Source organism: Danio rerio, chromosome 5 (assembly GCF_052040795.2).
Source record: "Danio rerio strain M-AB ecotype USA chromosome 5, GRCz13ab, whole genome shotgun sequence".
Classification (NCBI taxonomy): Eukaryota; Metazoa; Chordata; class Actinopteri; order Cypriniformes; family Danionidae; genus Danio; species Danio rerio.
Window position 1 is genome coordinate 9,846,422 of NC_141025.1, and position 26,841 is coordinate 9,873,262.

The 26,841-nt window shown below is 37.3% G+C and overlaps 1 protein-coding gene and 1 long non-coding RNA gene across 4 annotated transcripts; one reads left to right on the plus strand and one right to left on the minus strand.

Annotated features, from left to right (window-relative positions):
• Nucleotides 1-25: 25 nt before the first annotated feature.
• On the plus strand, nt 26-9,887 carry LOC147843844 (uncharacterized). 3 transcript variants are annotated; one of them, XR_015490720.1, is made up of 8 exons: nt 26-429; nt 4,275-5,789; nt 5,839-6,014; nt 7,443-7,585; nt 7,870-8,248; nt 8,793-8,969; nt 9,082-9,170; nt 9,694-9,887. XR_015490720.1 is itself a non-coding variant. In XM_087253160.1 (7 exons), exons 1-7 carry the CDS (start codon nt 288-290, stop codon nt 9,709-9,711), a joined length of 2,688 nt encoding a protein of 895 aa, XP_087109286.1. In that variant the 5' UTR covers nt 26-287; the 3' UTR covers nt 9,712-9,887. The 3 variants fall into 3 exon arrangements, 2 of the variants coding, with proteins under 2 accessions (XP_087109286.1, XP_087109287.1); XM_087253160.1 differs by having other exon boundaries at nt 4,275-6,014; XM_087253161.1 differs by lacking the exon at nt 9,694-9,887 and having other exon boundaries at nt 4,275-6,014; nt 9,082-9,188.
• Nucleotides 9,888-12,112: 2,225 nt separating this feature from the next.
• Nucleotides 12,113-26,815, minus strand: LOC147843845 (uncharacterized). The gene is made up of 5 exons (XR_015490905.1): nt 26,622-26,815; nt 25,547-25,614; nt 23,533-23,648; nt 23,185-23,292; nt 12,113-12,195 (listed from the first exon to the last, which is right to left on the minus strand). It is a non-coding gene; the product is annotated as an uncharacterized LOC147843845 (long non-coding RNA).
• Nucleotides 26,816-26,841: the final 26 nt, after the last annotated feature.

The window sequence follows — 26,841 nt, forward strand, 5'->3', positions numbered from 1 at the left end:
ACCTAACAGGTGACTGTGGAATGTTGGAACGCGTTCGAATTTATGACGCAGTAGGAGACACATAGCCTCTTACAAACCAAATTCCGCCATTGCTCTTATTTGACAAGTAACTAGTGAGTTTGTACGAAGTTTGCTTTAAATAATTTGCTTTTCTTACATTGTCAATTGATAGCGTACGGTTTATTGAGGCTTACTCTGATAAACTAGCCTTACTTACAGTAAATTTCAGTGTTTATTGTAGGTGTATTTAACATTTCTCATATTTAAGTGTACGGAAACTAATCCTAATGTTATTTACCGTACTCGGAGCTATTGCTCTCTTCCTGAGAGAAAGAAACATCAGTACCACCGTCTCAGGTCAAGATGAAACACTGGACCATCAAGAAGAAGGACTGGTCACGGTACCACCACCTGTGACCAACACTGATGGTAAATAATGTTTTGTGTTTAAAGAACATGTACCTCATTTTGTACACTAGAGTCTGTGTAGGGCTCTACACCTGTTTTACCCTACTGTAAATATTATTTACTAAAATACAAAGTGAATATTAACACAGGCCTAATGAAAACCGCTCTACACAGGGTGTCAAACGTCTCACAAATGTGTCTAATATGGTGCCAACAATGATATAAAATAATAGTTTTGTCTTGTTTCTAGCCCAGATATCTCAAAATTCTTAAATCAAGAATCTTTGTTCTAGACGAGCGAAAATATTTCCTGGTTTTTAGAAATAATGAGTGAAAATTAAGTAATTTTTTCCTTAAAACAAGCAAAATAATGCTTTGAAATACATTTTACTTGCCCTCTGGCAGATTATTTAGCTTGTTTTAAGGAACGCTTGTTTTGATATAATTCTGAAACAAGAAAATATTTTTACTTACTAAAATGCTTCTTGATTTAATGTTTTATATTTGGACTAAAAACAAGACAAAAACTAAGTAAAGTATTTTTGCTTTGCATTAAGTTTTTTAATTATGCATTGGTAATCTGTAAAGACAAAATCATTTTCTCTGCTTCAAGATGGAAGGGTTAGTTCACCCAAAAATGCAAACGCTGTTATTAATTACTCACCTTCACGTCACTCCAAACACCTAAGACCTTCTATCTTCTTCTGAACACAAATGAAGATTTTTTAACATCCTAATTTGTGTTATAAAATGAACAGAAAAATGTTGTCTACTGCCATGCAAAATTAATAAATAAAATCTCAATGTGCACAGGGAAAATAATATGCTAGATTTCCTTAAGAATATAGTGCATCACTTTTGCATGCCTCTTTATGAGTATCCTAGTAAATGGTTTTACTCAAATTTATTGGTTGGTGTAACCCAATATTTTAAGCAGTTTTTGTTAAACTCAACTATTTAGGCTCCACTTCACTTCCTAATCTGCAATTGCTTCTCTGAATATCACACTAACTGTACCCAAAAAAAATAAATAAATAAAATAATAATAATACTAATACTTTCCTTCTTAGACTTTACAGACCTGAAACTTGCCTATAGCACTTATTCATTGTTGCTCTTATAGTTGTGTGAGTTGCTTCCTTGTCCTCAATTGTAAGTCGCTTTGGATAAAAGCGTCTGCTAAATGACTAAATGTAAATGTTTACAAATTTAAGTTATTTCCACCATTAAAGTTCTGTTTACCCAATTATAAAATCTTAAGCTCATTTTAATTGAAAATGTTTAGTTCTTTACTGCTTATCAATTTCTAAAGTCGCTTATCAGTTAACTTACAATAGCTATACATTACAAAGGGTGAAAGAAACAACAGATAACAGAAGAATATTAAAGTAAAGAACTTCTTTATTAGACAAATGCATCTTAAAACATTTTTAGTTGTTCAAAAAATGGCAAAAACGTACTGCTTTAATAGAAACAATTGTTCAGAAATGGTTTCAAGAGTATTTTTAAAAGTAGTGTTCAAAGCTGTGCTTGTCAAGCATTCAATGGGCACCAAAAAGAAAACAAAAAGATTATTTTAATACGATAATATACATTACTGGGTGTCACGGTGGCACAGTGGGTAGCACACTCGCCTCACAGCAAGAAGGTCTCTAGTTCGAGCCCCGGCTGGGTCCGTTGGTGATTCAATGTGGAGTTTGCATGTTCTCCCCGTGTTGGCGTGGATTTCCTCAGGGTGATCCGGTTTCCCCCACAAGTCTAAAGACATGCGATATAGGTGAATTGGGTAGGCTAAATTGTCCGTAGTGAATGTGCGCGTATGGTCACAATTTTCCCATGTGCCCTCCAATGTCCTGCTGGTCTGTTTCCCCACAGGTGTCCTGAAACAAAACAATAAAACAAAATGTAGATTTGAGTTCGACACCCCTGTTAGATTCCTTGTCTCTACTTGTAATTTGCTGTCATCTACTGGTGGCATCTTAACACCACTAAATCCTTTGGGAATATATGCTAAAACACAATGCAGTGGTTTAATGGATAACAAATGCTGATATTGAAGATTTTAACTGTATTTGTAGTGAAAAACATGAAACCTATTCTTATAGTTTTTACATGTAGTTGTTTTTGCCAAGCTTAGGCTTATTTGATTTATTGTTATATGACACAAAATATAACATACAAGTTCATATTGACATGTATTTATACAAAACAAATCATTAAATTCAAAGTGAATTTGATTATGAACAGTAAATTCATCATGTGACATTTTTAATTTAGGCATAATAGGCCTAATTTAATGGCTGAAATGAAGATCTCAATATCCAGAAGCCTAATATCCAGTGTCTAACCATGAACTTAAAGGGCACCTATAATGAAAATCATCTTTTGTAAGCTGTTACGACACAACTGTGTGTAGGTATAGTGTGTCCACTGTCATATTAGAGTGATATAAACCCAATAAATCTCTTTTTTTTCTGACGTTAAAATACAAAGCAGGTTCTGTTTCCCAGCTGTCTCTTTTCTTTTTTTTTTGCTGGACATTATGAGCGCTGCTCCGTTTATGCCCTCGCCATAGTAGTCATACTAATAGCAATCATATTTCCATCTGTTTCAAGCTAAGAATATTTGAAATTACATATCAACACAACAAAAGCGAGATGTGATCACAATCTGAGCATTTGCGATCAATATACTTCACCCGCAGCTGCTTTTCAGTCATTTATAACCCTCATGCCAATGTCAGAGCTACAATTCACTGATGTTTTCAGAGATTTAACATTAGTCATTGGTGATGATGTTATAGCGGGTTAGTGTCTGGTTTTATATTTGGTGTCGGATTAATATTTGCTGAATATCTGTTTGTTCACTTCTGCTATTTATACTCTGATTTGCGTTTTAATTAGTAAATTTTTTTCCACTTAACTGCAAGTTAGAATAGAAACTGTATAAAAAGCACAAACATACTGACAGTAATAGATACTGTACATTGTTATGGGTCAATAATGTTAATAATTAGCACAAATCCATCAATTTCCCCTTTCTGGCTGTTCTTTCTATGACTGAATTATGGAGAAGCACTGTTCATGTGTGTTTTCTCGTCGGTTAGTAATGCTATATTTCATGCACAACATAATCAGGCTTTTTGGCTAAAAATAGAGAAATCACGGTTTAATCAGTTATTATTGGGTTATTTTGGTTATTTTAAAATTTCACCTCTCCTGCTGTGCATGAACTAAGCTGTTGAATGGTCAGTGTATGAGGCGGCTAGGCTAACCTAGCTTCAATTTTGATTAAGTTATTTTCTAATCGGTTGCCTATTATGTGGTGAATATACTCCTGTAATGCATACTGCAGTCCTGTTTTGTCTGGCTTTCTCGGATATCTCACCTGTTTGCCAAAAATGACTAATTATATCCATGGGAATGTCTGACACCGGCGCATACACATTACAATAGACGTGCCAGGCACGAAAGCTTGACAGGCGTAGCAACAGTTACTAAGGAGGGCGGGACTTAGCGAATGGTCTATTATCTGATGGGTATGTTGAGCTGAACTTTTACAGACACCTTCTGGAGACACCAAAGGCTTATCTTACATCTTGTAAAAGGGGTCAAATAGGTGCACTTTAACAACAAATATTTGGATGACCTGATTATATATACATTCAGCAACTCGATTAAAATCACGATGCTGGTCACAGCAAAAACATCCCTGCATGTGCACTAACCAACAACTAAAAGTAGAAATAAATGACCCTAAAAGTCACTTCACAATTACCAGCATTTGATTATATCAATTGTAAACACTGGATAAATGTTATTTAACTAAAACTAAAATCTTTTGTTTCATATTATTCCTTCTTTTAGGTCGAGAAGTCGGTGACTGGTGTGAAGAATCATCTTTGCATCTGGAGCAACAGATCGATGTTCAGATTGAGGAACCATCACTGGAGGAACCTGTTGATGGTCAGAGTGTGGAACAATCACTGGTAGAGCCTGACAGTGTTCACGGTGAAGAACAATCACTAGTAGAGCCTGACAGTGTTCACGGTGAAGAACAATCACTAGTAGAGCCTGACAGTGTTCACGGTGAAGAACCATCACTGGTAGAGCCTGACAGTGTTCACGGTGAAGAACCATCACTGGTAGAGCCTGACAGTGTTCACGGTGAAGAACCATCACTGGTAGAGCCTGACAGTGTTCACGGTGAAGAACCATCACTGGTAGAGCCTGACAGTGTTCACGGTGAAGAACCATCACTGGTAGAGCCTGACAGTGTTCACGGTGAAGAACCATCACTGGTAGAGCCTGTCGATGATCACAGTGAGGACTCGGCCAGCTCCTCCAGCAGTAATGATGCTCCTCCAAACATTTCCTACGCTAAGTCCAGCAGTAGTGATGACTTCCCTCAAGAGTTTTCCTCAGCCGGATTCAACTGTAGTAGTGAGCTCACTGCCAGCTCCTACAGCAGCTTCTTCACTGCTGAGTCGGGCTGTGGTGATGACCCCTCCACAGATTTTCTGTCTGCTGAGTCGGGCTGTGGTGATGACCCCTGCACAGATTTTCTGTCTGCTGAGTCGGGCTGTGGTGATGACCCCTCCACAGATTTTCTGTCTGCTGAGTCCGGCTGTGGGGATGACCCCCCTCCAAATGTGGTCCCTGCTAAGCCCGGCTGTAGTAATATCAAATCTCCAAATGTGGTACCTGCTAAGCCCGGCTGTAGTAATATCAAATATCCAAATGTGGTACCTGCTAAGCCCGGCTGTAGTAATATCAAATGTCCAAATGTGGTCCCTGCTAAGCCCGGCGTTCATTTCAAATATCCAAATGTGGTACCTGCTAAGCCCGGCTGTAGTAATATCAAATCTCCAAATGTGGTACCTGCTAAGCCCGGCTGTAGTAATATCAAATCTCCAAATGTGCTACCTGCTAAGCCCGGCTGTAGTACTACCAAATCTCCAAATGTGGTCCCTGCTAAGCCCGGCTGTAGTACTACCAAATCTCCAAATGTGGTCCCTGCTAAGCCCGGCGTTCATTTCAAATATCCAAATGTGGTACCTGCTAAGCCCGGCTGTAGTAATATCAAATGTCCAAATGTGGTCCCTGCTAAGCCCGGCGTTCATTTCAAATATCCAAATGTGGTACCTGCTAAGCCCGGCTGTAGTAATATCAAATCTCCAAATGTGGTACCTGCTAAGCCCGGCTGTAGTAATATCAAATCTCCAAATGTGCTACCTGCTAAGCCCGGCTGTAGTACTACCAAATCTCCAAATGTGGTCCCTGCTAAGCCCGGCTGTAGTACTACCAAATCTCCAAATGTGGTCCCTGCTAAGCCCGGCGTTCATTTCAAATATCCAAATGTGGTACCTGCTAAGCCCGGCTGTAGTAATATCAAATCTCCAAATGTGGTACCTGCTAAGCCCGGCTGTAGTAATATCAAATCTCCAAATGTGGTACCTGCTAAGCGCGGCGTTCATTTCAAATCTCCAAATGTGGTACCTGCTAAGCCCGGCTGTAAAGATGTCGCTAAAGGTGCAACCTGTAAGACAAAGGACGCTGATCCACCTCAGCCAATGAAGCAGAAGGATAAAGACACAAACATCATTGGTAAGTTTACTAGCATGACACCCTAGTCACCCAACACACATGCATATTTTAATAGTGTTTTCATCACTTTTATGCTTTAAACTGGCTGTAATAGACTGATTTCACGCGGCTGCCATTTTTAAAAGCGAAATCGAGACTGCGGTGGGAAGAAACCCGGAAGTACAGTATGGTTGGGAGTTACATAGTAACGTTGTGTAGCTGGCTGTGTATCTTATCAGCGAAGAGAAAGTGGAACAAATTTATCATTTCACCGTCTTCCCAGTGACCCAAAGGTCCGTTCTGAATGAATGGTGAAAAAAAAAGGGATATCAGAGCTCATTTTCAGCTAAGTTAAGGAAAATGGCACCAGTTATCTAATGTTTTCTTTCCCAAACACACGTTTTAGATGCCATTTATCAAACTCGAGTTAATGAACTGATTCTTTCACCATGTTAGACTTGTCACGATACTGAATTTAAAGAAAAACGTCAATTTCCTGTTAACATTTAAGGCACTGTAGATGCCTTTCTTAATACAGCGCTGATTTGCCATTGTGTTCACCAGTGCTCAACAGAAATGCTTGTGATTGGCCGAGAAGGTCATCAGTTTAACCTCCGTTGTTTATCGAGTACAAACACAGACGAGCAAACTGCTTGATGACTCGACTGATCTTCACGGCTGCTTCGCGCTCCAGACTTTGTGTATCTGTGTTTGCACTGGGTGAAGTTGAGCTGAGCTGAGTGCAAACACAGATACACAGAGACTGGAACAGCCGTGAAGATCAGTTGAGTCATCCGTGCTCAGCGGCGCTTTAATGTTAGCGGAAATGGACAGTTTTAAAACTTCAATACCGGGACAACACTATTACAGACAACACGAGGATGTGCTACAGAGGACTGCAGTGTTTTATCACTCACTGGGTGACATAGGCTGAAGCAGGAAAGCGTCCCCTCAGTGTTTAAACTAGTGCTATGAACTGAAGCCCAGGAGGACACTTGAGCATATTACTCTTACAGAGATTGTGATGTTGTTTGATGCTTAATTGCTTTCAATTGTTTAAATTAAACTTACTGATTGATATTAAAGTGATGTTTACACCATTTCTGCATTTTAAATTCTTATAATAATGCACAGCATGTTACTGCAATGTTTACAGTGCTGGTCCTATACTTCCTGGTTTCTTCCCACCGCAGCCTCGCTTTGGTTCTTTAAAATGGCGGCCGCGTGAAATAAGCGCATACACATTTTGTCCAGGGATAGCTGATAACTGAGATGGAAATATCTATATAAATCATAATCATATATATAGGGAAGACAGAAAAAGAAGGATTTAGATGATGGGGTTAATTCTGCTGTGGTGACCCCTGATGGAGCAGGTAGTTTTACACAAAGGTAGCACTGTCACTAATTCACAAGTTTTATTAACTTCTCTTATTTTTCTTTTTACAGAGATCAAAACAAGGAGCTATAAAATTGGTGCTAAGCTGGGCAAAGGAGGCTTTGGAACTGTTTTCGAAGGAACCCGTTTACAAGATGGCCAACATGTTGCAGTGAAAATTGCCACGTTCGAGGTCAAGCGATTCATCCGTGTTGTAAGTAGTCTGTGCTCTTTGCTCTGAATAACTGTGTCTATTTCAAACATGTCAATTTAGAGGTGCTGTGTGTACATTTTTGACTCTTTTAAAGTACATAAATACCATAATATGTTTGCAGATATTTTAGAAACGTGCTATGTGTCAGTTATTCTCCTTTATAAATGTGTCTGTCTTTGTTTTGCTCTTTATGATCTGCCCACTGCTTTTTATGATAGACGTCAGCAACAGTTTTAACAGGAAATAACTTTATCAAACGATCTTAACAACTGTCTTTCTTCTAGGATGGATTTGACCAGCCACTTCCAGCGGAGATCGCTCTGCACTTTCTTGCCAATAAAGGCATTAGGGTTAAAGAAATTATTAAGCTTCTGGAATGGAAGGTGGAGGCCGATCGCTACATTATGATCCTAGAGCGGCCCATAACCTTTATGAGCTTAGATGAATATTTAAAAAACCACAGTGGAAACATCGGAGAGGACTTGTTACGGAAAATCATGTTCCAGACAACAACCGCAGCTCACGCGTGCTGCAAACGCAATGTGTTTCACCGCGATATCAAGCCTGACAACTTGCTGTTTAGCCCACTGACCTTTGAAGTCAAATTGATTGACTTCGGGTGTGGTGAACTCCTAACTGAAGGCTTCTACTCTGACTATTGGGGTAAGTAAATCCCTCAAAGCTCTAAGGAGCTCTTGTGATGGCTCAAGGGTCACATCTGTTGTTGTTTATCTATACCAGAGGTGCCAAGGCTCAGTCCTAGAGGGCCGGTGGCCTACAGAGTTTACACCAACTTGCTTCAACACACCTGACAGAAAATGTTTCAAGAGTTCACACTTAGCTGATGATTGATTATAAAGCTTGTTTGGCATGCTCATAAGCTCATAAGAGGAGTAGGGGTGGATGGGGGGATTCTTTAAATCAAAGATGGCTGTTATATGGAACTTAGAGTATCTATAGTGGCTTAGGAATCGTCTGATTGGTGAATCATGAACTGAATAATGTAAGGCCGGCTGCAAGCAATAAGCACGTGATCCTGTCGAAATTAGTTTATAAATAAACTTCACTTAGAATTCTTTGATTAGCTTGTTCAGGTGTGTCTGATTGGGGAGAGTTAAACTCTGCAGGACACAGATCCTCCAGGACCGGGTTTGGGTACGCCTGGAAATTTAGATGTTGTGCTAATGGAAACACATTCTTTTTTTAGGCACATTAAAGTACTGCCCTCCAGAGTTTAGAAAGACTGGCATATACTACGGCGAGCCAGCGACAGTGTGGTCACTCGGGATTCTCCAGTATTTCCTAATGTTCCGAAAGTATCCAAAAAACCGTCAACTCCTCAAGTTGAAAAGCGGTTATTTTCAGAAATATGGATGGTCAAAAGGTGAGATCTGCACTTCAGCTAAACAGAGTGGTGATGGACATTTTGAATGTCAATGAAAGGTTTACAATTTAAGGTAATAATTACATGCATCTCTTCCTCTTTTTCTACACAGAATGCAGCGATTTCATCACCGGTTGTCTGCAGATTACCTACAGCGATCGGCTAAAGTTGCATACACTCCGTGTCCATGCCTGGTTTAAGGTAATGAATAGATTTTGATGTCAGTGAAATTAAACTGTCATGAGCTGAGTTTCCATCCTAATGTGAAGCACATCTTCTCAAAGTGCACTAAATATATATATTTAGTATTTATAAATGCGGATTATGTGCTAATGATTTCCATCAAGTTGGTCGAGCAGCTGATCTGTAGTATTGGTAACCTCATAACCAACAGTAAACAAGTGTAATTGAGAAATGTTCGCTACATCAAGGTTAATTTGACAAATGCATTTCCATCATGAACCCTTTTACACACGAGTCCAAAATGACCTCAAGTGAGCATTAAAACGTTTTTTGAATTAAGGGATTTTTACAGAAACTTGTTTCTCATGTGATACTTAAGAAGAAGCATTAACACAGGCTGATGGAAACCCAGCTAGTGTCAGATGACAGTCTTGTGTTCTTAAGTTTTCTTTTTTACTTGACATTTATTGCTTTTCTTTTAATGATATGTCGTTTGTTTAATGCATTAAAGCTGTAAACCTGATCACTGCTTTTGTTTCAGGAGGAGAACGAGCAGTAATGAGGAGAAATGGCATTTAGCCAGTCCAACCACACCACCACAGTCCTTTAGCTAAACATAACTTCATCCATTACAGAGAGAAAAAGCTGAACATAATTTGGTTCTGCATTGTTACATCTCTCCTATTTTTCAACATGTACACTGGCTCTAATTAAATTTCATATAAAGAAAAAAAAGCACTTAACAGTCTAGAGTAGACCTTCATATAGTGTACATACTCCTTCCCGCACTTTAATTTCAGCTTTTGCTTTAACTCTTGCACTTCCATGTGCTAAAATAAAATGTATAATAAAAAAAAAAATAAAAATATATATCTCAGTCGTTCCCAGTCCAGGTCCATATATTTTGGGTGTCTCTTTCTAAAATATGTAATTTGAGCCAGAAGAGAGAGACTCTCGACCAATGACTACTGGGATCAACTGATATATATACAGGGTTTCCAATGAACATTATCACTCACCAGCCAATTTGGCCACAAAACTGTAAAACATTAATAAATAAAACAATAAAAAAGTAAAAATAATAAAAATTAAAAAACATTAATAAATAAAACAATAAAAAAGTAAAAATAATAAAAATTAAAAAACATTAATAAATAAAACAATAAAAAAGTCAAAATAAATAAATAAAAAAAACATCATTATAAATTAAACAATAAAAAAGTAAAAAAAATATTAAAATAAAATAAAAAACATCATTAATAAATAAAACGATAAAAACTGCCTGTATTGAAATATAGTGTTATATAATGTTGGCTATGTTATTGACCAATCAGAAATTCTTCTAGAAACAAAAAAAAATTAATAAATAAAACATAAAAAGTAAGTTATGCTATTCATTATTCATCCTCATGTTCATCTTCAGAAGTATTTTTACTATTTTTACTTTTATCTTAGATATTCTGCCTCATCCAGACTCAAAGTCTACAAAAACATCCTCAAAACCTACAATATGCCTTCACATAAAACAAACATTTTCATTCACAGTTTCTTCTCCTCAGTGTGATTATAGGACACGCGTTCACAAGCACTGTGCAGTGACATACACCTCTCCGGATGCCTGCGCACGACTTCCTCTCTTTGAAAAAATGCACAAGCGCATCCAGAGTTGTATGTCAGAGGCACGACATGTGAACGCGTGCCCTATACTGACACTGAGGGAAGAAACTGTTGAATCAAGTTATTTTGTTTTATGTGCAAATTAAAGTATTCTCATAGTCTGGAATCTTTCTGTCTATGAAGGATTAAGGAGATCTCTTCATTCAGATATCTTCATTCGTGTTCTGAAGATGAATAAAGTTACTACCTTTAGTATTTGCTTTAAATCTTTAATAAATAAAACAATTTTAAAAAATAAATTTTAAAAAATCATTGTAAATAAAACAATAAAAACTGCCTGTATTGAAATATAAATCTATAACTGGCCATGCTATTGACCAATCCGAAGTTCTTCTAGAAACAAAAAATTAATAATAAATAAAACATAAAAAGTAAGTTATGCTATTCATTACTCATCCTCATGTTCATCTTCAGAATTATTTTTACTATCTTTATTTTTATCTTAGATATTCTCCTTTATCCAGAAGTCCACAAAAACATCCTCAAAACAGATCATAGGCCTTCACATAAAACAAACATTTTCATTCACAGTTTCTTCTCCTCAGTGTGATTATAGGACACGCGTTCACAAGCACTGTGCAGTGACATACACCTCTCCGGATGCCTGCGCACGACTTCCTCTCTTTTAAAAAATGCACAAGCGCATCCAGAGTTGTATGTCAGAGGCACGACATGTGAACGCGTGCCCTATACTGACACTGAGGGAAAAAACGGTTGAATCAAGTTATTTTTGTTTTATGTGCAAATTAAAGTATTCTCATAGTCAGGAATCTTGCTGTCTATGAAGGATTAAGGAGATCTCTTCATTCAGATATCTTCATTCAGTGTTCTGTAGATGAATAAAGTTATGACCTTTAGTATTTGCTTTAATATTTTCCTCATATACAACCTTTAAAATTAATAAATAAAACAGTAAAAAAAGTCAAAAATAGTTAAAAAAAAAACATCACTATAAATAAAACAATTAAAAAGTAAAAAAAAAACATCACTATAAATAAAACAATTAAAAAGTAAAAAATTATAAAATTAAATTAAAAACATCAATAATTAATAAAACTATAAAAACTGCCTGTATCGAAATATAAATCTATAACTGGCCATGTTATTGACAAATCAGAAATTCTTCTTGAAACAAAAAAAAGTTATAATAAATAAAACATTAAAAACAGTAAGTTATGTAATTCATTATTCATCCTCGTGTTCATCTTCAGAAGTATTTTTTACTATTTTTATACTATTTATTTATTTACTATTTTTTGTTGTAGTTTGTGGTGAGTGATAATCCAAACCCTGTATATATAGGTGGCGAGGTCCGTTCCTCCACGTGGTGCCACTGGAAACTGCCCATCTTAAAGGTGGTGCTGAGCTGAACACGGACAAAAACTGACATTAGTCTGAGGCGACAAGCCTCACAAATGATGACAATTATGAATTTTGTACAAATTTTGTACTAGAGTTTGAAATAAAATGTCACATTTCCCAGCTAGCAAAATTAATGTGGCTCAAATCCAGCCCAAGATCCAAAGAAAATCGGCACTCTGCCACTTTAGCTCTCAAAAAAATCTTTAATGTCAATGTCACAACGTTTCGACCGACATGGTCTTCATCAGGTAAAGCATTACAAATGGGAGTACTCAAATCCAGCCCACACCAGACACTTCCCAGGTTTAGCAAAGAATTGTGGCCCAGATTTGGCATAAATCTGGCTCAGCAGGCATTCACCCGGCACTGGCATACAGCATGAGGGCCAAACATGGCCCTGGTTTTAAGGCGGCACAGAAAACTTGGGCCAGATGTAAAGATTTGGCCCAGATGTGGGCCATGTAAGTTTGGCCTATCTTGACCCACATTTAAAATACATTTTTATTATTTTCAAATAAAGAAAAAAAATCTACCAATCAGATGGCTAAGAGAAAAAGCACACCCCATAGCACATCTAAAGCGCAGTGATACAAGGGTTTATCAAATTCATTGCAGTGACACGCCAACATATCTGGCCATAGACTCAGTTATGGGATATTAACTTGGCTGAGACTTGGCTTAGATATGGTCTATGTTTGGCCTTTGTCTGGAAGTCAGATTTGGTCCAGTCATGTATCGTAATTCACTGCGGCATGTGGGCCAAGTGAAAGCTAGTTGTGTGGGCCAGATCTGAGCCAGAGATATTTTGCTATGTGGATTACATCCGGATGGAATGACGGCACTTGGCTGGTCCGCTTCTGTATGCCAGACCTGGGCCACAATTAAGCCATATCAATATCACATATCAGCCAGAATTATACCAAATGAACCAGAACTCTATTCTGGGCCACAGTTTGCTTCTATTCTGGCCCAGATCTGGCCAACACATTACACTTGCTGGGTTTGACAAAGAACAAAAATCCCAGCATGCATTGCAGTATGAATACATTATACAGCTTATTGATGCTCCAGTTTTCATTATTGCTGTTGATTCTGCTGTTTATGTTGACGCTGTTGATTTTGTCACTTTTAGTAACCTTTTTGTTATGTTTGTGAGTTTTGTTCATTTTGTTAATTGTCACCGTTGTTGAGGTTCATACGCTGATTATTGATGTCTCTGAGAGCAGAAGTTGAACCATAGAACTTTTTTAGCTTGTAAACTTTCCTAAACCTGTGGCATGTGCAAGCATGTTATTACGTACCTCTAATAATGGATTACACATTGGTTAGCATCAGTGAATTATATTATTTCATCACAGGTTGTGCCTAAGTTATTTTTATAGTTTTTTTTACTTGGCTTGTTTGTTTAATAAATAAACTTTTCAAGCAAAGTTCTTAAAAGTTACAGCAGCCCAAAAGAAAATTTACATTGAGAGGTTCAGAGCTACGAGCCCAACTAAAGCTATAGCTGCGTCTCAAATGGCACACTATACACTCACAGGGGTGATAGCGTTCCGGCACCACGCCGGATTTCCGGCGTACTGTGGCTGCAGGTAGGGTTGTGACGGTGAGGAAATTTCCCCACCGGTTAATCGACATGTGACAACACCGGTAATACCGGTATCACCGTGGGAGTGGGCATTTTTTCATTTCCTCCTTTTTTCTGCTTTTAAATAGCTTATAAATGCGTGCGTATACTTTCACTTTCAGTTTTGCGGGAGTTGCCAATTCAGTGTCAATTGTTTGAATGGATGGAAAGGAAAATACAAAAAAAAAAATCCCTGTTATTAAACAAAACATAACTTTTATTAACATAACGAATAAAACACAACACTGCTACAGGCTGAAAAACTGTGTAAGTTGGAACCATACAAATAACAACCATAAACGCCTATGTTATACATTAACAGCTTAGTCCTTATGAACAATCCGTTTATAAAATACATTATTAACGAATTTAGGCTATTGAAGAATAAACCGAATATGAAATATGATCCTTGCATAATGATCACAACTAAACAAGCGAGCACTCATTTTATATTTAAACTATATTAAAAAAAATTAAGAATTGGAACATTATGTAAAAAATCAAAGGGCAGGCTAAATAAAAGCGCCTCGTCAGAGCTAAACATCACCGCATATGTGTCAGTTTAAAGCTTCTGGAAAGATCATTCTATACAGATCACACAATCTCAATAAACAACATGTAAATGTATAAATATTTGGATAAGTATTGTCATGGAATATTTATAACTAAATGATCTTGCTTTTTGGTTTTATCGATACAGCTTTGATCTCTTACAAGCGGCAGTTACAGGCGCAGCATAAGGGCGTCTCACACTGTCAGTGGCGGAATACACACAGCACTGCCAAGACGTTTTATTTTTATTTTATTTGTTGCAGATTTGCGCGTTGTTCCTTTTAAAATAAACCTTTTATTTTTTAATTCTCTCAAGTTAATGTTGTCTATCGAGTAACTATCGAGTCCCTCGGATTGGAGTTCAGTGCGCATTAAGACTATTGACCAACCGCCCTGTAAGTTTAAACACTACAGGTCCACAGCTCTGGTGTGGTATGAATTACACGTTTTAAATGACAGCGAGACATGCTACGTTTAGTTTTTATTGTAAAATATACATTATAACCCAGTACACGGTAAAATAATATGTTTTGAATGGCTTGTCTATTGACGGCGTATAGCCGTTAATTAAATATGCTGAGCATATTTTCATTAAAATTAAAACACATTAATACAAATTAGCCACCCTTTGATTTTTTTTCGTTTACGTATATTTTTTTCAAACGAAAAATGCAATGAATTGTTAATTTTAGTTTTCATTTTATTAGAATTAATAGGCCTATAATTTATAGGCTACACAACTCATATCTTTGGCTCCAATTGCGTTTTTACAGATATCCTACCAATAGACTTTTTTTTTTGGCTCAAAGACATTTATGCCTATTCATTTCAGAGGTGCATTTTGACAGATTTCGTAAAGGCTTCAGCTATTCTACCTGTCAGCTGCACCTGCCTAAGTTTTGCAACTTGACTTGTGTTGTGGCTCGATGTCTGAATGAGAGAGAGAGAGAGAGAGAGAGAGAGAGAGAGAGAGAGAGAGAGAGAGAGAGAAATCAGTCCTCAGATTCGATGTGTGGCCGCACGTCTCAGTTACTTTATTGCAATTTTTAATATTGGCAAATCTAAATAAACTTTTCATATATTAACAGCCGAAATATTGCCAGACAGAAGAAGCAACTTTCGGTTTTTGAAGAGAGCGTCCTCAGTTATAAAAGATGCGCGCACACACAGGATTCGATCTTTTTGGCCTAGACATTATGGATTTTTTTGACATTAAACACATAATCAAGTGGAAATAAGAACAGCTGAACTTCGGAAAAAGTCCTCACGTTGCCACGATGTTTCTCTGCAGTTGGATTAATGGCGCGGCATTGCTAAATCACTCGTTTTAATTAAAAAAAAGATATTTATTATTAAACATTGTGAGATGATGGTCGCGATTTTTTTTTAAATGAGAGTATGCGTTGCGTATTTATGGCCATTGATCTATCCGCGACCCACCCATAGTTAAACATGAAGGTGCGTGTATAAATTAGTTATGTTTCCAGATACTGCCACCTTTGTCAGGCAAAGTTTGCAGATTGCCTCATTAACGTCGTCAGGTTCTCTTATGCATTTGGTTTGAACCCAAAATTTTGCCAAACATGCGCTTTTGCATTGCGTTTTGACAATAAATCGTCCGCCATCCTCTTTCTGTAAATTCGACTCCTCTTTTCTCCTCACGTGGTAAATGAAATATGACGCACTGTAGCTATGTTTAGATTTTAATTATAGAGCATGCTCTCGTTTTAAGTCAATTTATAATTATATTTTCCATTTATTTTAAATAAATGTTTAATAAAAAAAATAAAAAACGAATACTTAAAAAAAACAAATGTGGGGACGGTGTCACGGTAGAAAAGTGATGTCACCGGTGTTGCGTCTTAACACCGGTATCACCGTCAACACCGTCTATCGTGGCAAGCCTAGCTGCGGGGGGGAAAAAATCAGGTTCACGGATATTGATCTGTCATTTCTCTAGATTCACAGAATTCACTCACTGCTGAAAGCGCCGGATTGGTTTTTATTAAGTGCCATTTTGTGTGCTCGTGAATCATCTTTTGAGTGTAGACGCCATGTAAATAAAAGATTAATTGTGTAATTTAGAGAGCTTTATAAATTATAACGGATCTTTGTGAGATCTCTATGAACTAAGATTAGTGACGCTTTTTAGTGATAATAAGAGGAGCGTGCTTTGCACTTTCCAGGCTATAATCCATTCAGAATTTGTATGAAACTTTCGTTTTCGGCACATATACGCTGATATGTTTTGGGAATGACATCTGCATATTTACGCTGGGTTTATTCTCGAAATAACGGTGAAGCAATAGACGGGACAAAAATATATTTCCCCCTTCTCCTTAAACAACTTAGTGTTTCAGCTATGAATTAGTTCAGTTTTGTATGTAGCCTAATGGCAAAGTGTTTATATTTAGTTTCGTTTTTTATTCAGCTTATTTAGAAAAACGTTTGGAGCATTTTTTATTCGTTAAAAAAATATAGGCTATATATTTTTTTTAACGAACAGCGCCCAGCGGAAGACCATCATTGTCTGTTTGATCAGTTTGCCTTCTCAGATCATCACGACTTGCCTAAAATAAAAGATATAAAACAGTTCAAGTATAAAACAATGGTAGCTTAAACGTTAAAGAATGTGTGCTATTAGGCGCATAGTTTGCTTATAAAAAGCTTGCAGGACATCGAGGCGCCAGAGCAATCACTTGCATTTTTTCAAAGGGAGCAATTTAAAGTTATCCATCATTTTGCTCACAAAGTACGAGTACATCAAAAACGTTACAGCGTTTTTATAAAATAAAGAAAACCAAAATTATGCGCTTTCTGTCGTCTGGTTTTTGAACAGGAGCGCTTAACAAAATGAAGCAAAATGTAGGCCTAACGTTATATGCCTCACAGACATCATAAATATATTTATAGAAAGCTTTAAATTATTACTTAACGAAATAAAACTAATCGAAAACAAAAAACTCCTTCATGTAATCCGTAAAGATGAATTTCTCTCTAAAGGCGAGTCCAAGAGGAGATTGCCAGTCAGGATCTTTGCGACACTGACTCAGAATTAATATATAATTAAGATATGTCCTTACTCTTTCCTCGACACATTCATTGTTATTTGTTTTTGCCGGTGCTTGGGGCGAGTTTTAGCTTATTGTGTGCGCTTGAACGTGGATTCACAGTAGCAGTTTTAACATGGAGTGACACGACATTTGACGTACAGATGACACTGGCACATGCCACTGAGTGTAGTGACACTTCCGGTGGCACGTCCGGTTTTCCACTGTCATGTGTCACTCGCTTGTGGCATGTGTAGTGACCACCTGTGTCACTTAGAGTGTCGCGCTGCATGTCACTGCAGTGACATCGACACCCAGCGAAGCTTATGACATTAATTAACATGAGCAAAACCATATTTAATCATTACGCGACTTTTAACCTAATTTATCGCGTCGCAAGTTAGTTTATTTGCTGAGGTACTCCACGATGTTTTAATTTAAACGCATTTATTTTATGTATTCGTAGTCATACTTCCGTACGTAATATAGTCATTTGACAGTACATGTCAGTCAAATTTATTGTGGCATGCTTATGTATGGGAGGGGTTACACTTATCTGTTGTACTGTATATTATTGCATCCTGGCAGTTCCTTTGTTCCCTACAATATGGACTTCTCTGTTTTTAATTCATTCATTTATTTTATTATTTAACTTATTTTCATTTTAAGGTATTTTAAATAACATCCTTTAAAAAGTTATAATAAAATGCATGTTGAAAACTCATAACATATATGCATGTAAGATAACAGGTGTTATTTGCCTAATGATTTTTAAATATTAAAGCAAAGAGAATTATAAGATTAATGTGCTTATAACGTGCTTATACTGACACCTACTGGCAAATGTCACAAGATCACTGACACTGGCATGTGTCACTAACATTACTGGCATGTGTCACTGACATTACTGGCATGTGTCTAAAAAGAGCCACTTGACAATAATGATGATCAGGGTTACACATAGGCTGTTAATATATTTGGGCCCAGGGGCCCACAAGTTATGTGTTAAAAGTGCGTTGCATACATAGTACCCCCACCCCTACTCACCTCAGGGGCTAGGAAAAAAAGTTCAGGCTCAGGAATTTTTTCCACTATCAGCCCTGCACTCATGCACTATGTACTTTTGCACTAACACACTCAACAGCGCGATAATCTTAATATTATTTGTAGTATGTGCTGTGCCGTGGTTTTCATATGCGCACGTTTAAGATTTGAGATAATAAAATCGCCCCGAAATTGCCTAACGCAATTTCAAGAGTTCACACTTAGCTCACGATTTATACATAGCTTGTTTGGAATGCTGTCCCGGGAGAGAGCCCTGAGCTCAAGGGATCCTTGAGCCCAGGGCTCCCCCTTTTCGCAGGGCGAGGGGAGATTGAGCTCAGGTCGATCTCAAACTCCCCTGCTGCTGAGGCCAAGGCGAACTTCCTGAGAGTAAAACATTAGAAAAAAGATTTAGGCTTATTTTATCTATAATATAGAGCACATTTGAATGGTGGGAGGAAACCGAGGAAAACCCACGCGGACAAGGGGAGAACATGCAAACTCTGCACAGACATATCAGATGGCCCAATGAGGACCCAACGCTATTGGTATTCTTGCTGTGAGGCAACAGTGCTAGTCAGTGAGCCACTGTGCCGCCCTTTCTGGATAAAGGTGGGAGGGGGGGGGGGGGGGGGGGGTTCTTCCAGACAAAGATAGTTGTGGAGAGGAAATGAGGATACATATAGTGACCTGGGATCCTTTGATTGGAGGATCATGATTAGCTAATGTGGACCAGCTGGGTCAATCATGAGCTCATGCTCCTCTCGAAATTAGTTTCAAATTAAACTTTACTAAAAAGGGCACTATAAAAGCTAAAGAACTTAATTCTTATATTTGCTTTTTGCAGCCTAGGGCTATACTTCTCACCATGTATCTTTTCTAAAACATACAGTCTAGTGTAAGAGCATGTTTATTACTAAGAAAACTAAAACAACATATTTTAATTGAACACATCACATAAGGTACACATACAGAACCGTCTATCTAGTATTGTGAAAAGGCAAAGCTGAAAATCTGAGGTTAAAGCGCCACCCAGCGGTCAAAAGCTGCTGGCGCACCAACTACCGCCACCACTGCGGTATGAACGGCGGCAAAGAGAACATATTGAAGTAGTGACATCTGTATATGACTGTAGTGTCGTCCCAAATTGAGCACTAATGTTTTTTACTAAGCAGAAATTCAAACCGTTTCCCTGATGACGTTTGACGGTGGCCAAATCAGTGAAATAAATGACCAAACTATCAAATAATACCTGCCATGAGCATAACCACATTCACCATCGGGAGGCGATATAATCCCTCTTGTAGGAGAACTTTATTTTCACCATCCAAAATAAATAAAGTTATCCAACATGTGCGCCCGCTAGCTCTGCCCCTTTCGCTACGTGAGCAAAACTGCGGTCGTTGAGTGCGTGAAGTGTCCATCATTCCACACTTCATTTTACCAGCTGAATGAGTGCATCATCCGGGTAATTAAAGTGCACTTATTATTTTTAGAGTTTTCAGTGTGAACGCACTACTTACACTATTTATTCATACTACAAAATGCCGTAGAATAGTGCATAAGTATGCGATATGGGACGCAGCTAAACACTATTCTCCATGATGGTGACTTTAGTCTATGGGATCCACATATGTTTTAAGATAACTGGGCCACATTTGCCGCATTTCCACTATCGGGCCAGTGCGAGCCAGGGCTTTAATCGGGCCGGGCCAATAGCCCGGGAGGTTGAGAAATGCGGCCAAAATCATGTCGCGTTTCCACTGTCGAGCTAGTAGCTCACAGCGCGTCACGCAAACTCCGCCCACCGAACGTCCCCGAATCAAACGTCACACAACCCGCCCACTTCAGCGGGAATCAAGCAGATAAAGCACACCATAGAATCATCATGAAACGAAACCATTAAAATGAAGACAACCGAAACAAACAAATGACACGTTACTGTACAGCAGTACATTATATGTCTATACGCACAGACCTGTGTATTTACATTCATTACATTTGTTTACTCGCCGACCGACTGTTGGCATTGTGCATTGAGTGCTCTCGCCACTAACGCAGGGACCCATCACAGTGAGCGCACCCGTCCATAATCTAAAGCCACAGAAATTCTCCTTTATAACTCGATATGAAATGTATTTTATAATATCCTCGTTTTGATAGACGTCGTGTTAAGTGTTTCAGCACAAGAGCGAGTAGCCTAATAAAATATAGCCATATTTGTTGCGCTCAGCAGCTATTCACTAAAGCTCTACATTTAAAGTTTCATTTATAAATTTAACCTCATCATATAAAAACACAAACACTTGTTTGAGGATATAGAACACATTTTGTGTTTGGACTTTCCCCCAATGCGTTTAAAGCTGCGCTGCGCAGGACTGGGTGACAGGAAAAAAGGTTGGCTAGATTCTGCTTTCACTCACCCAAATATTGCTCTGTTTACACGATTTGATTAATTTCATCGTATCCAAATACTTTATAAATAATATTTCAAACCTTCACCGGTGTTTATTAATTTTAGAAAATATCGAAAATCTTTTTTTTTTCAGACAGGTCTTTTTGTAAAATGAAAGTTAGGCTATATGTGGCTTTAAAACGGTTTGATTTATGTATTGTATATAGGCTACCTACATTGTTCTAGCTAGCTTATGTTTATTTTATATTGGTTTATTTATTTAATGTGATTTTATATATAGCCGATATTTGTAATTCTTTAAATTATATTTCAATATAGCTTAGGATATTTTATCAAGATATGACACTATATTGTTTAAAGCCTATGAAAGTGGGCACGTAATTTGTTAAGTTTTATGTCTTTCTGTTGTATTTATATTGTGTATTATCTCCAAAATAAATAAAGAAAAAAGCCACTCGCAGCATCAACAGAGCTGTGAAGGAGCGCTCTTGCCCGGTCTCACACACACATACAGGCATTTAAACGCGCACAAACACACCTTTTAAAATTGACAATAACTCTCGAAACCATTTATTGTCTGCTGTGTCTTTAATATGGTGTAAAGATTATCATGCGTTATTGAAACATAAAGGAGGACGCAGCAATGTCACAATAAATTAAAACTACTTTATTATTTTATGCAGCAGCCTTACATTTAAAAGGAAAACATAAGGGCGATCATAAGCAAAAAGACCCCAGACTATAAGGCTATATGTTTTCTTTCCCTTATTTATTTATTTGTTTGGCGCATGTATGCGCGATCAGAAAACTGCCCGCCTCTCCTTTCACTCCGCCCCAAAGCCCCAGCTGGCCCTCCTTGGCCCATGGTATTCGGCGGGCCAAAAAAGGCCGGCCGCTGGCCCCAAGAAAGCCCCACTTTGGCCCGATTAGGCCCCGAGAGTGACAGTGGAAACGCCACTGGCCTTGGCTCGCTCGCTTTAGGAGCGATAGTGGAAACGCGGCTATTTGCCATATCTTCTCTGGGCCACATAGGGCTCACAGCCACATTAGCCAGAGCTAACTGCCAAATATTTTCCAATAGTGGCCCACATATGTCTTAAGTTAACTGGGCCATGTTTGCACTTACACATGTGAGCCACTTTAGGTTTAGACCCAGATCACCCTTAAATGACTATGTCATATTCTTGCTAACTGTGGCCCACATTTATCCTCCGTCATTTGGGTCAAATTTACCATTTTTCACACAGGCCACATTGGACTCACATTCAGATTACATTTTGCCATAAGTGCCAAATCTTTGCTTTAAATGGCCCATATATAAATTTGAATCTTTGGCCCCCTTTTGCTATTGTACAGGTGGGCCACTTCAGACTCACATTCATTTTGTCTGGGCCGAAGGAAGACCACCAGTGCCGCAAAACTGCCTAAAATGGCCCACATTTGTATGCTATCTGGGTTGTCAAAAAACGTATTTCTATTTCTTAAAGGCAGATTACTGCTGATTTCAAATGAGACCATTTAGGCACAAGAAATGAAAATGTTTGTAGCTTTAACAAAGATTAGCTGAATTCATCATTACTGAGCTGAATGTGTTTGATGTACAAGCATACATCTGATGGAGTTTTTACCATGAGAACTAATGCACTGTAAAAAATGCTTCCCTTCCAGCCGCAACCCAGCACCAGGCTGGAAAACACCCATACACTCTCATTAACACTCACTCATTCACTACAGCCAATTTAGTTTATTCAATTCACTTGTACTGCATGTGACTGGAAACTGGAGCACCTGGAGGAAAGCCACGCTAACACTGAGAGAACAAGCAAACTCCCTACAGAAATGCCAACTGGTCCAGCCAGGACTCAAACTCACGACCTTCTTGCTGTGAGGTGACGGTGCTAACCACTGAGCCCTGATCTGTTTCTCCAGCACTTAATCCTCCAACAACAGCACTCCACATTTCATTCTTTACCTATGTTTGTCCTGCATCTTTGTTTATTTCAAAACAATAATGAAATTAGACACACTGCTAAAACAACTCAGACTTGTCACTGCATCTACATCTTGTTGTTTTCTGGTGATCTGAAGTGCTTCTGTTATCTTCATGCTTTGGATAAAAGCGTCTGCTCAATGTACATCTGTTTTAAAGTTCAGTCATACAGTATCAATGGAAATACAAAGAAATCGGATTTTTGATTTGATGTGTGTCCTCATTTCATTAGCCACAGTCAGTGTTATCAGGAGTGAAATGTTGATCAAGAACACACTGTAAGATAAATAATATTTGTTGTTGTTTTTTTTTACCTGCATTTCCTCTGAAAATAAAGACAAGCGATGAAAATCACTGAAGATGTCTACTGTGGATGTGGTAAATGTGTCCAGTTTCTAATGTTCTCCATATGCTCGATTCAGCTAAAAAACAGAGCAAAGAGAGAAACTTTAAACAGCTCATTTGTGTCAAACATCAGAAGAATCCCAGCATCAGAAATAAACAGACAGTTAAAACACCTCAGATTGACAGTTTTATATTGACTATATAAATATAGATACTTTTGCTAATCTGTTTTATTGGCAAAACTAGAACTTCCACACACACACATTCACACACACACACACTCATACACTACGGGCAATTTAGCCAACCCATTTCACCTGTACCGCAAGGAGAACATGCAAACTCCACACAGAAATTCCAACTGAGCCGAGGTTTGAACCAGCGACCTTCTTGCTGTGAGGCGACAGCACTACGCCACTGCGTCTGAAAAGCGCTATAAATAAAATGTACTATTATTATTACTATAAAAGTATTTATTATTATGCTCAAATTAAAAAGTCTGTGAAAGTAAGTAAAATCTTAAACTGTTTTGATCACCGTCTACTAGGCTAAAAGATGGAAACATTTTGAAAGATTTTTCTTTTCATGTTTTGAGGAAAACACGACACAGCGGGGTTAGTTGTAAATGGGTGTTAAAATTAAGCTACACACTGTTGGACACTAATATTTTTTTAATTTTGAGTGTAATGTTGAGAGCTTTTTATATTAAAATGTTTTTTAATAGAATTTATATGTTTAAATAGACAAAAACTTATTGCTAATAATGCAAATAAATGCATCGTATAATAATAAATAAATGGATATTAATGCAAATAAATCCAATGTGTTTATACAATGGATAAATGAATAAATTAACAATGCTGTACTATGTACAATAAATGAAAACAATTTAACAAAGAACTGAGGAAATATAGCTACTATTTAAAGTAAACTGGATTTTAATCTACTGTGTAAAATTTGCCTTTGTATGTGTTACAACTAACCCTCTATCTGTTACAACTTGCCCAGCAGGTAGGGTAAATAGAAACATTTCTACTCCTAGTACTTTTGGCAATACTGCACAGAAACCAGCGGTCCAGCGATCATAATTTCAGTGCTCATTTGTGGGAGAGGCTTGTGTTTTATTTGGTAAAATAAACAGGATTTGTCCTACCTCATTACTTTCTTCATTATTTGACCAAAACCAAAAAGTGTCACTTTGTGCCCCGCTCTCCCCTGCCCTATTGAACGCTCCATCAGGGGCACTTAAATGTGTTGATGGGTTACTTTTGTCTGCACGCACAAGCTTAAAAACCAAGAGGAACTGTGCTTTTGCAGTGGTTGCCCCAAATCTTTGGAAATAATTTGCCTCTTCATGTTAGGCAGGCCAAAACCCTTTCTATTTTTAGTCTTAAAACTCATCTCTACTTTTGGCTTGTAACACCATGAGAGTCTTATGTCTGTTGTATTTGTCAGACAAATAAGTAAGATAATGGTTTGGAAACATTCATATTTTGTTTAATGTTTCTGGGGGAAAAGTATTTTCTGCACACCATTAGGCTGCGTTTATTAGGTCAAAAATACAATAAAAACAGGTGAATTGCCAAATATATATATTTCAATTTACAATGACTGTTTTCTGTGTGAATTAATCTTTAAAGTGAATTTGTTTTCTGCATAATTATTCCAGTCTTTGGGTGTTTGCAGTCTTACTGTTAATCTCTCTTCTACTGAGGTCCAACAGAGTCTGGATGCAGACGTGATGCAATCTAAGACAATTTCGGCTGCACATGCACTTTCAGACAGTTGTAATCATGTGTATTTGAATATATGTATTCTCTTATCATGCGCTATTTAAAACTCCCCAGTACATCATTATATATATATATATATATATATATATATATATATATATATATATATATATATATATATATATATATATATATATATATATATATATAGGTATTCTCGTGCATGGGCACTTTGCAGTGGGTTAAAGACAGAAATGCACCAAAATACGGTTTACAAACTAAAGGCACGACAGACGAAAGAACTACCTGTATGTTTATATCTCACTGAAATTAAATATATGATTTATTTATCATCCTAAAAACTGTTGTGAACATACTCTTTAACTGCTTTAATAAAAGTGTTAGTAAATGTTTTTACAATACAGAAGGGGACACACTATCCTCATTTATGCTGGACAATAAGTTTGTAAACCCATTTTTTTTTAAATGTGAACATCTAAGAACATATTAAAATAAATCTGTCTTTAATCACATCATGATCCCTTAATGAATATTCAGAAACAATTCTGAACAATACAATAATCTGCTCTCTACATACTTGTGGTACTTGAAGGTTTGTTCTTCTCTCAGTCGCATCACATTCTCCGTGTATATCTCCTCTGCATCCTATTAAACCAAGAACAGCCGTGTTTAATATTATAATGATTTACAGATATTCAGACAAGTGCAGGTAGACACTAGTGGTCCTGCTCAAGTTCAAGTTCATTTATTTATAAAGCACATTTAAAAGCACAAGAAGACTGACCAAAGTGCTGTACATAAGACAAGGTAAAAATAAAAAGACAGAATATAAAACATAGAAATAAAAAAGAGAAATGTCTGTGAAAATGTAGCAGTAAAAAGGACTATTAAATTAATCTTAAAAAGCCAAGCTAAAAAGGTAAGTTTTAAGAAGTGATTTAAAAACAGAAAATGATGGAGCCATTCTAATCTCAAGGGGCAAGGTGTTCCACAACCACCCGCCACAGAGAGAGCTCTGTCCCCTCTACGTTTTCAGCCAACATTTTACCCCTGTCTTACTAGATAAGTGTCTTTTATGACCTTTTTATGAACTCTCATTACATACATTTTCAATACTTTTTTAAGTGTATTTTGAGAACATTTTTAAGTGCCATGTCTCAAAATCCAACATGAGAAAGTGATGCTCCAGGACACTGACCAAATCTAGGACACTGACCCAAACCATACAGATATAAAGTTTACATAATTCAAACACTTCATTAATTGCTATTCTTATAATAGTGTTAATAAATACAATTATAATCATTCTTTAACAAATAGATGCGAACATAAGAGTGCCTATATTCAATTTTGAACATTAATTAAGATAAATCATATATATTTCTTCTCCTTGTTGTCAAATAACAGAACAAATTCTAATGGACAGGTAATTTATAAAGCCAAACAGGAATCAGTAAGACACGCCGCCATTTTATGAATCTCAGCATCACATTACTTCTGTATTTGGAGTGTAAATGGAGTTTGATAAGGCAGATCTGCTGCTTTTAATGGATATACACTATTATATATCGTGTTTCATGTTTAAACAAGCGCTTATACAGTGCTAATAACTTACATTTGAGGTACAAAATAAATACTAAGACAAATCTTACCTGTAAACGTATTTAAATCGACTCTGATTAAAAAACGAATCTCTGGTTCACCAAAACACCTGTAATGCTTCATCAAACAGGAAATATTAACGAGTCAAACAAAGATTTCCTGAAAAATCCGTTTTATTTCGCTTCAAACACAGCCGTGAAGGAAATAAACAACGGCTAACGTTAACTAGCGTATTTTTCAACTCGGAGAAGCTCCGCCCACCGCGCAAAA

What these genes read in the sequence shown, in the direction of transcription:
- LOC147843844 (XM_087253160.1), top strand. Translation starts at nt 288, where the DNA reads ATGTTATTTACCGTACTCGGAGCTATTGCTCTCTTCCTGAGAGAAAGA. An exon ending in TAAAGACACAAACATCATTG is followed by an intron (nt 6,015 to 7,442) that starts GTAAGTTTACTA and finishes TTCTTTTTACAG; the next exon opens with AGATCAAAACAAGGAGCTAT. An exon ending in CTTCTACTCTGACTATTGGG is followed by an intron (nt 8,249 to 8,792) that starts GTAAGTAAATCC and finishes TTCTTTTTTTAG; the next exon opens with GCACATTAAAGTACTGCCCT.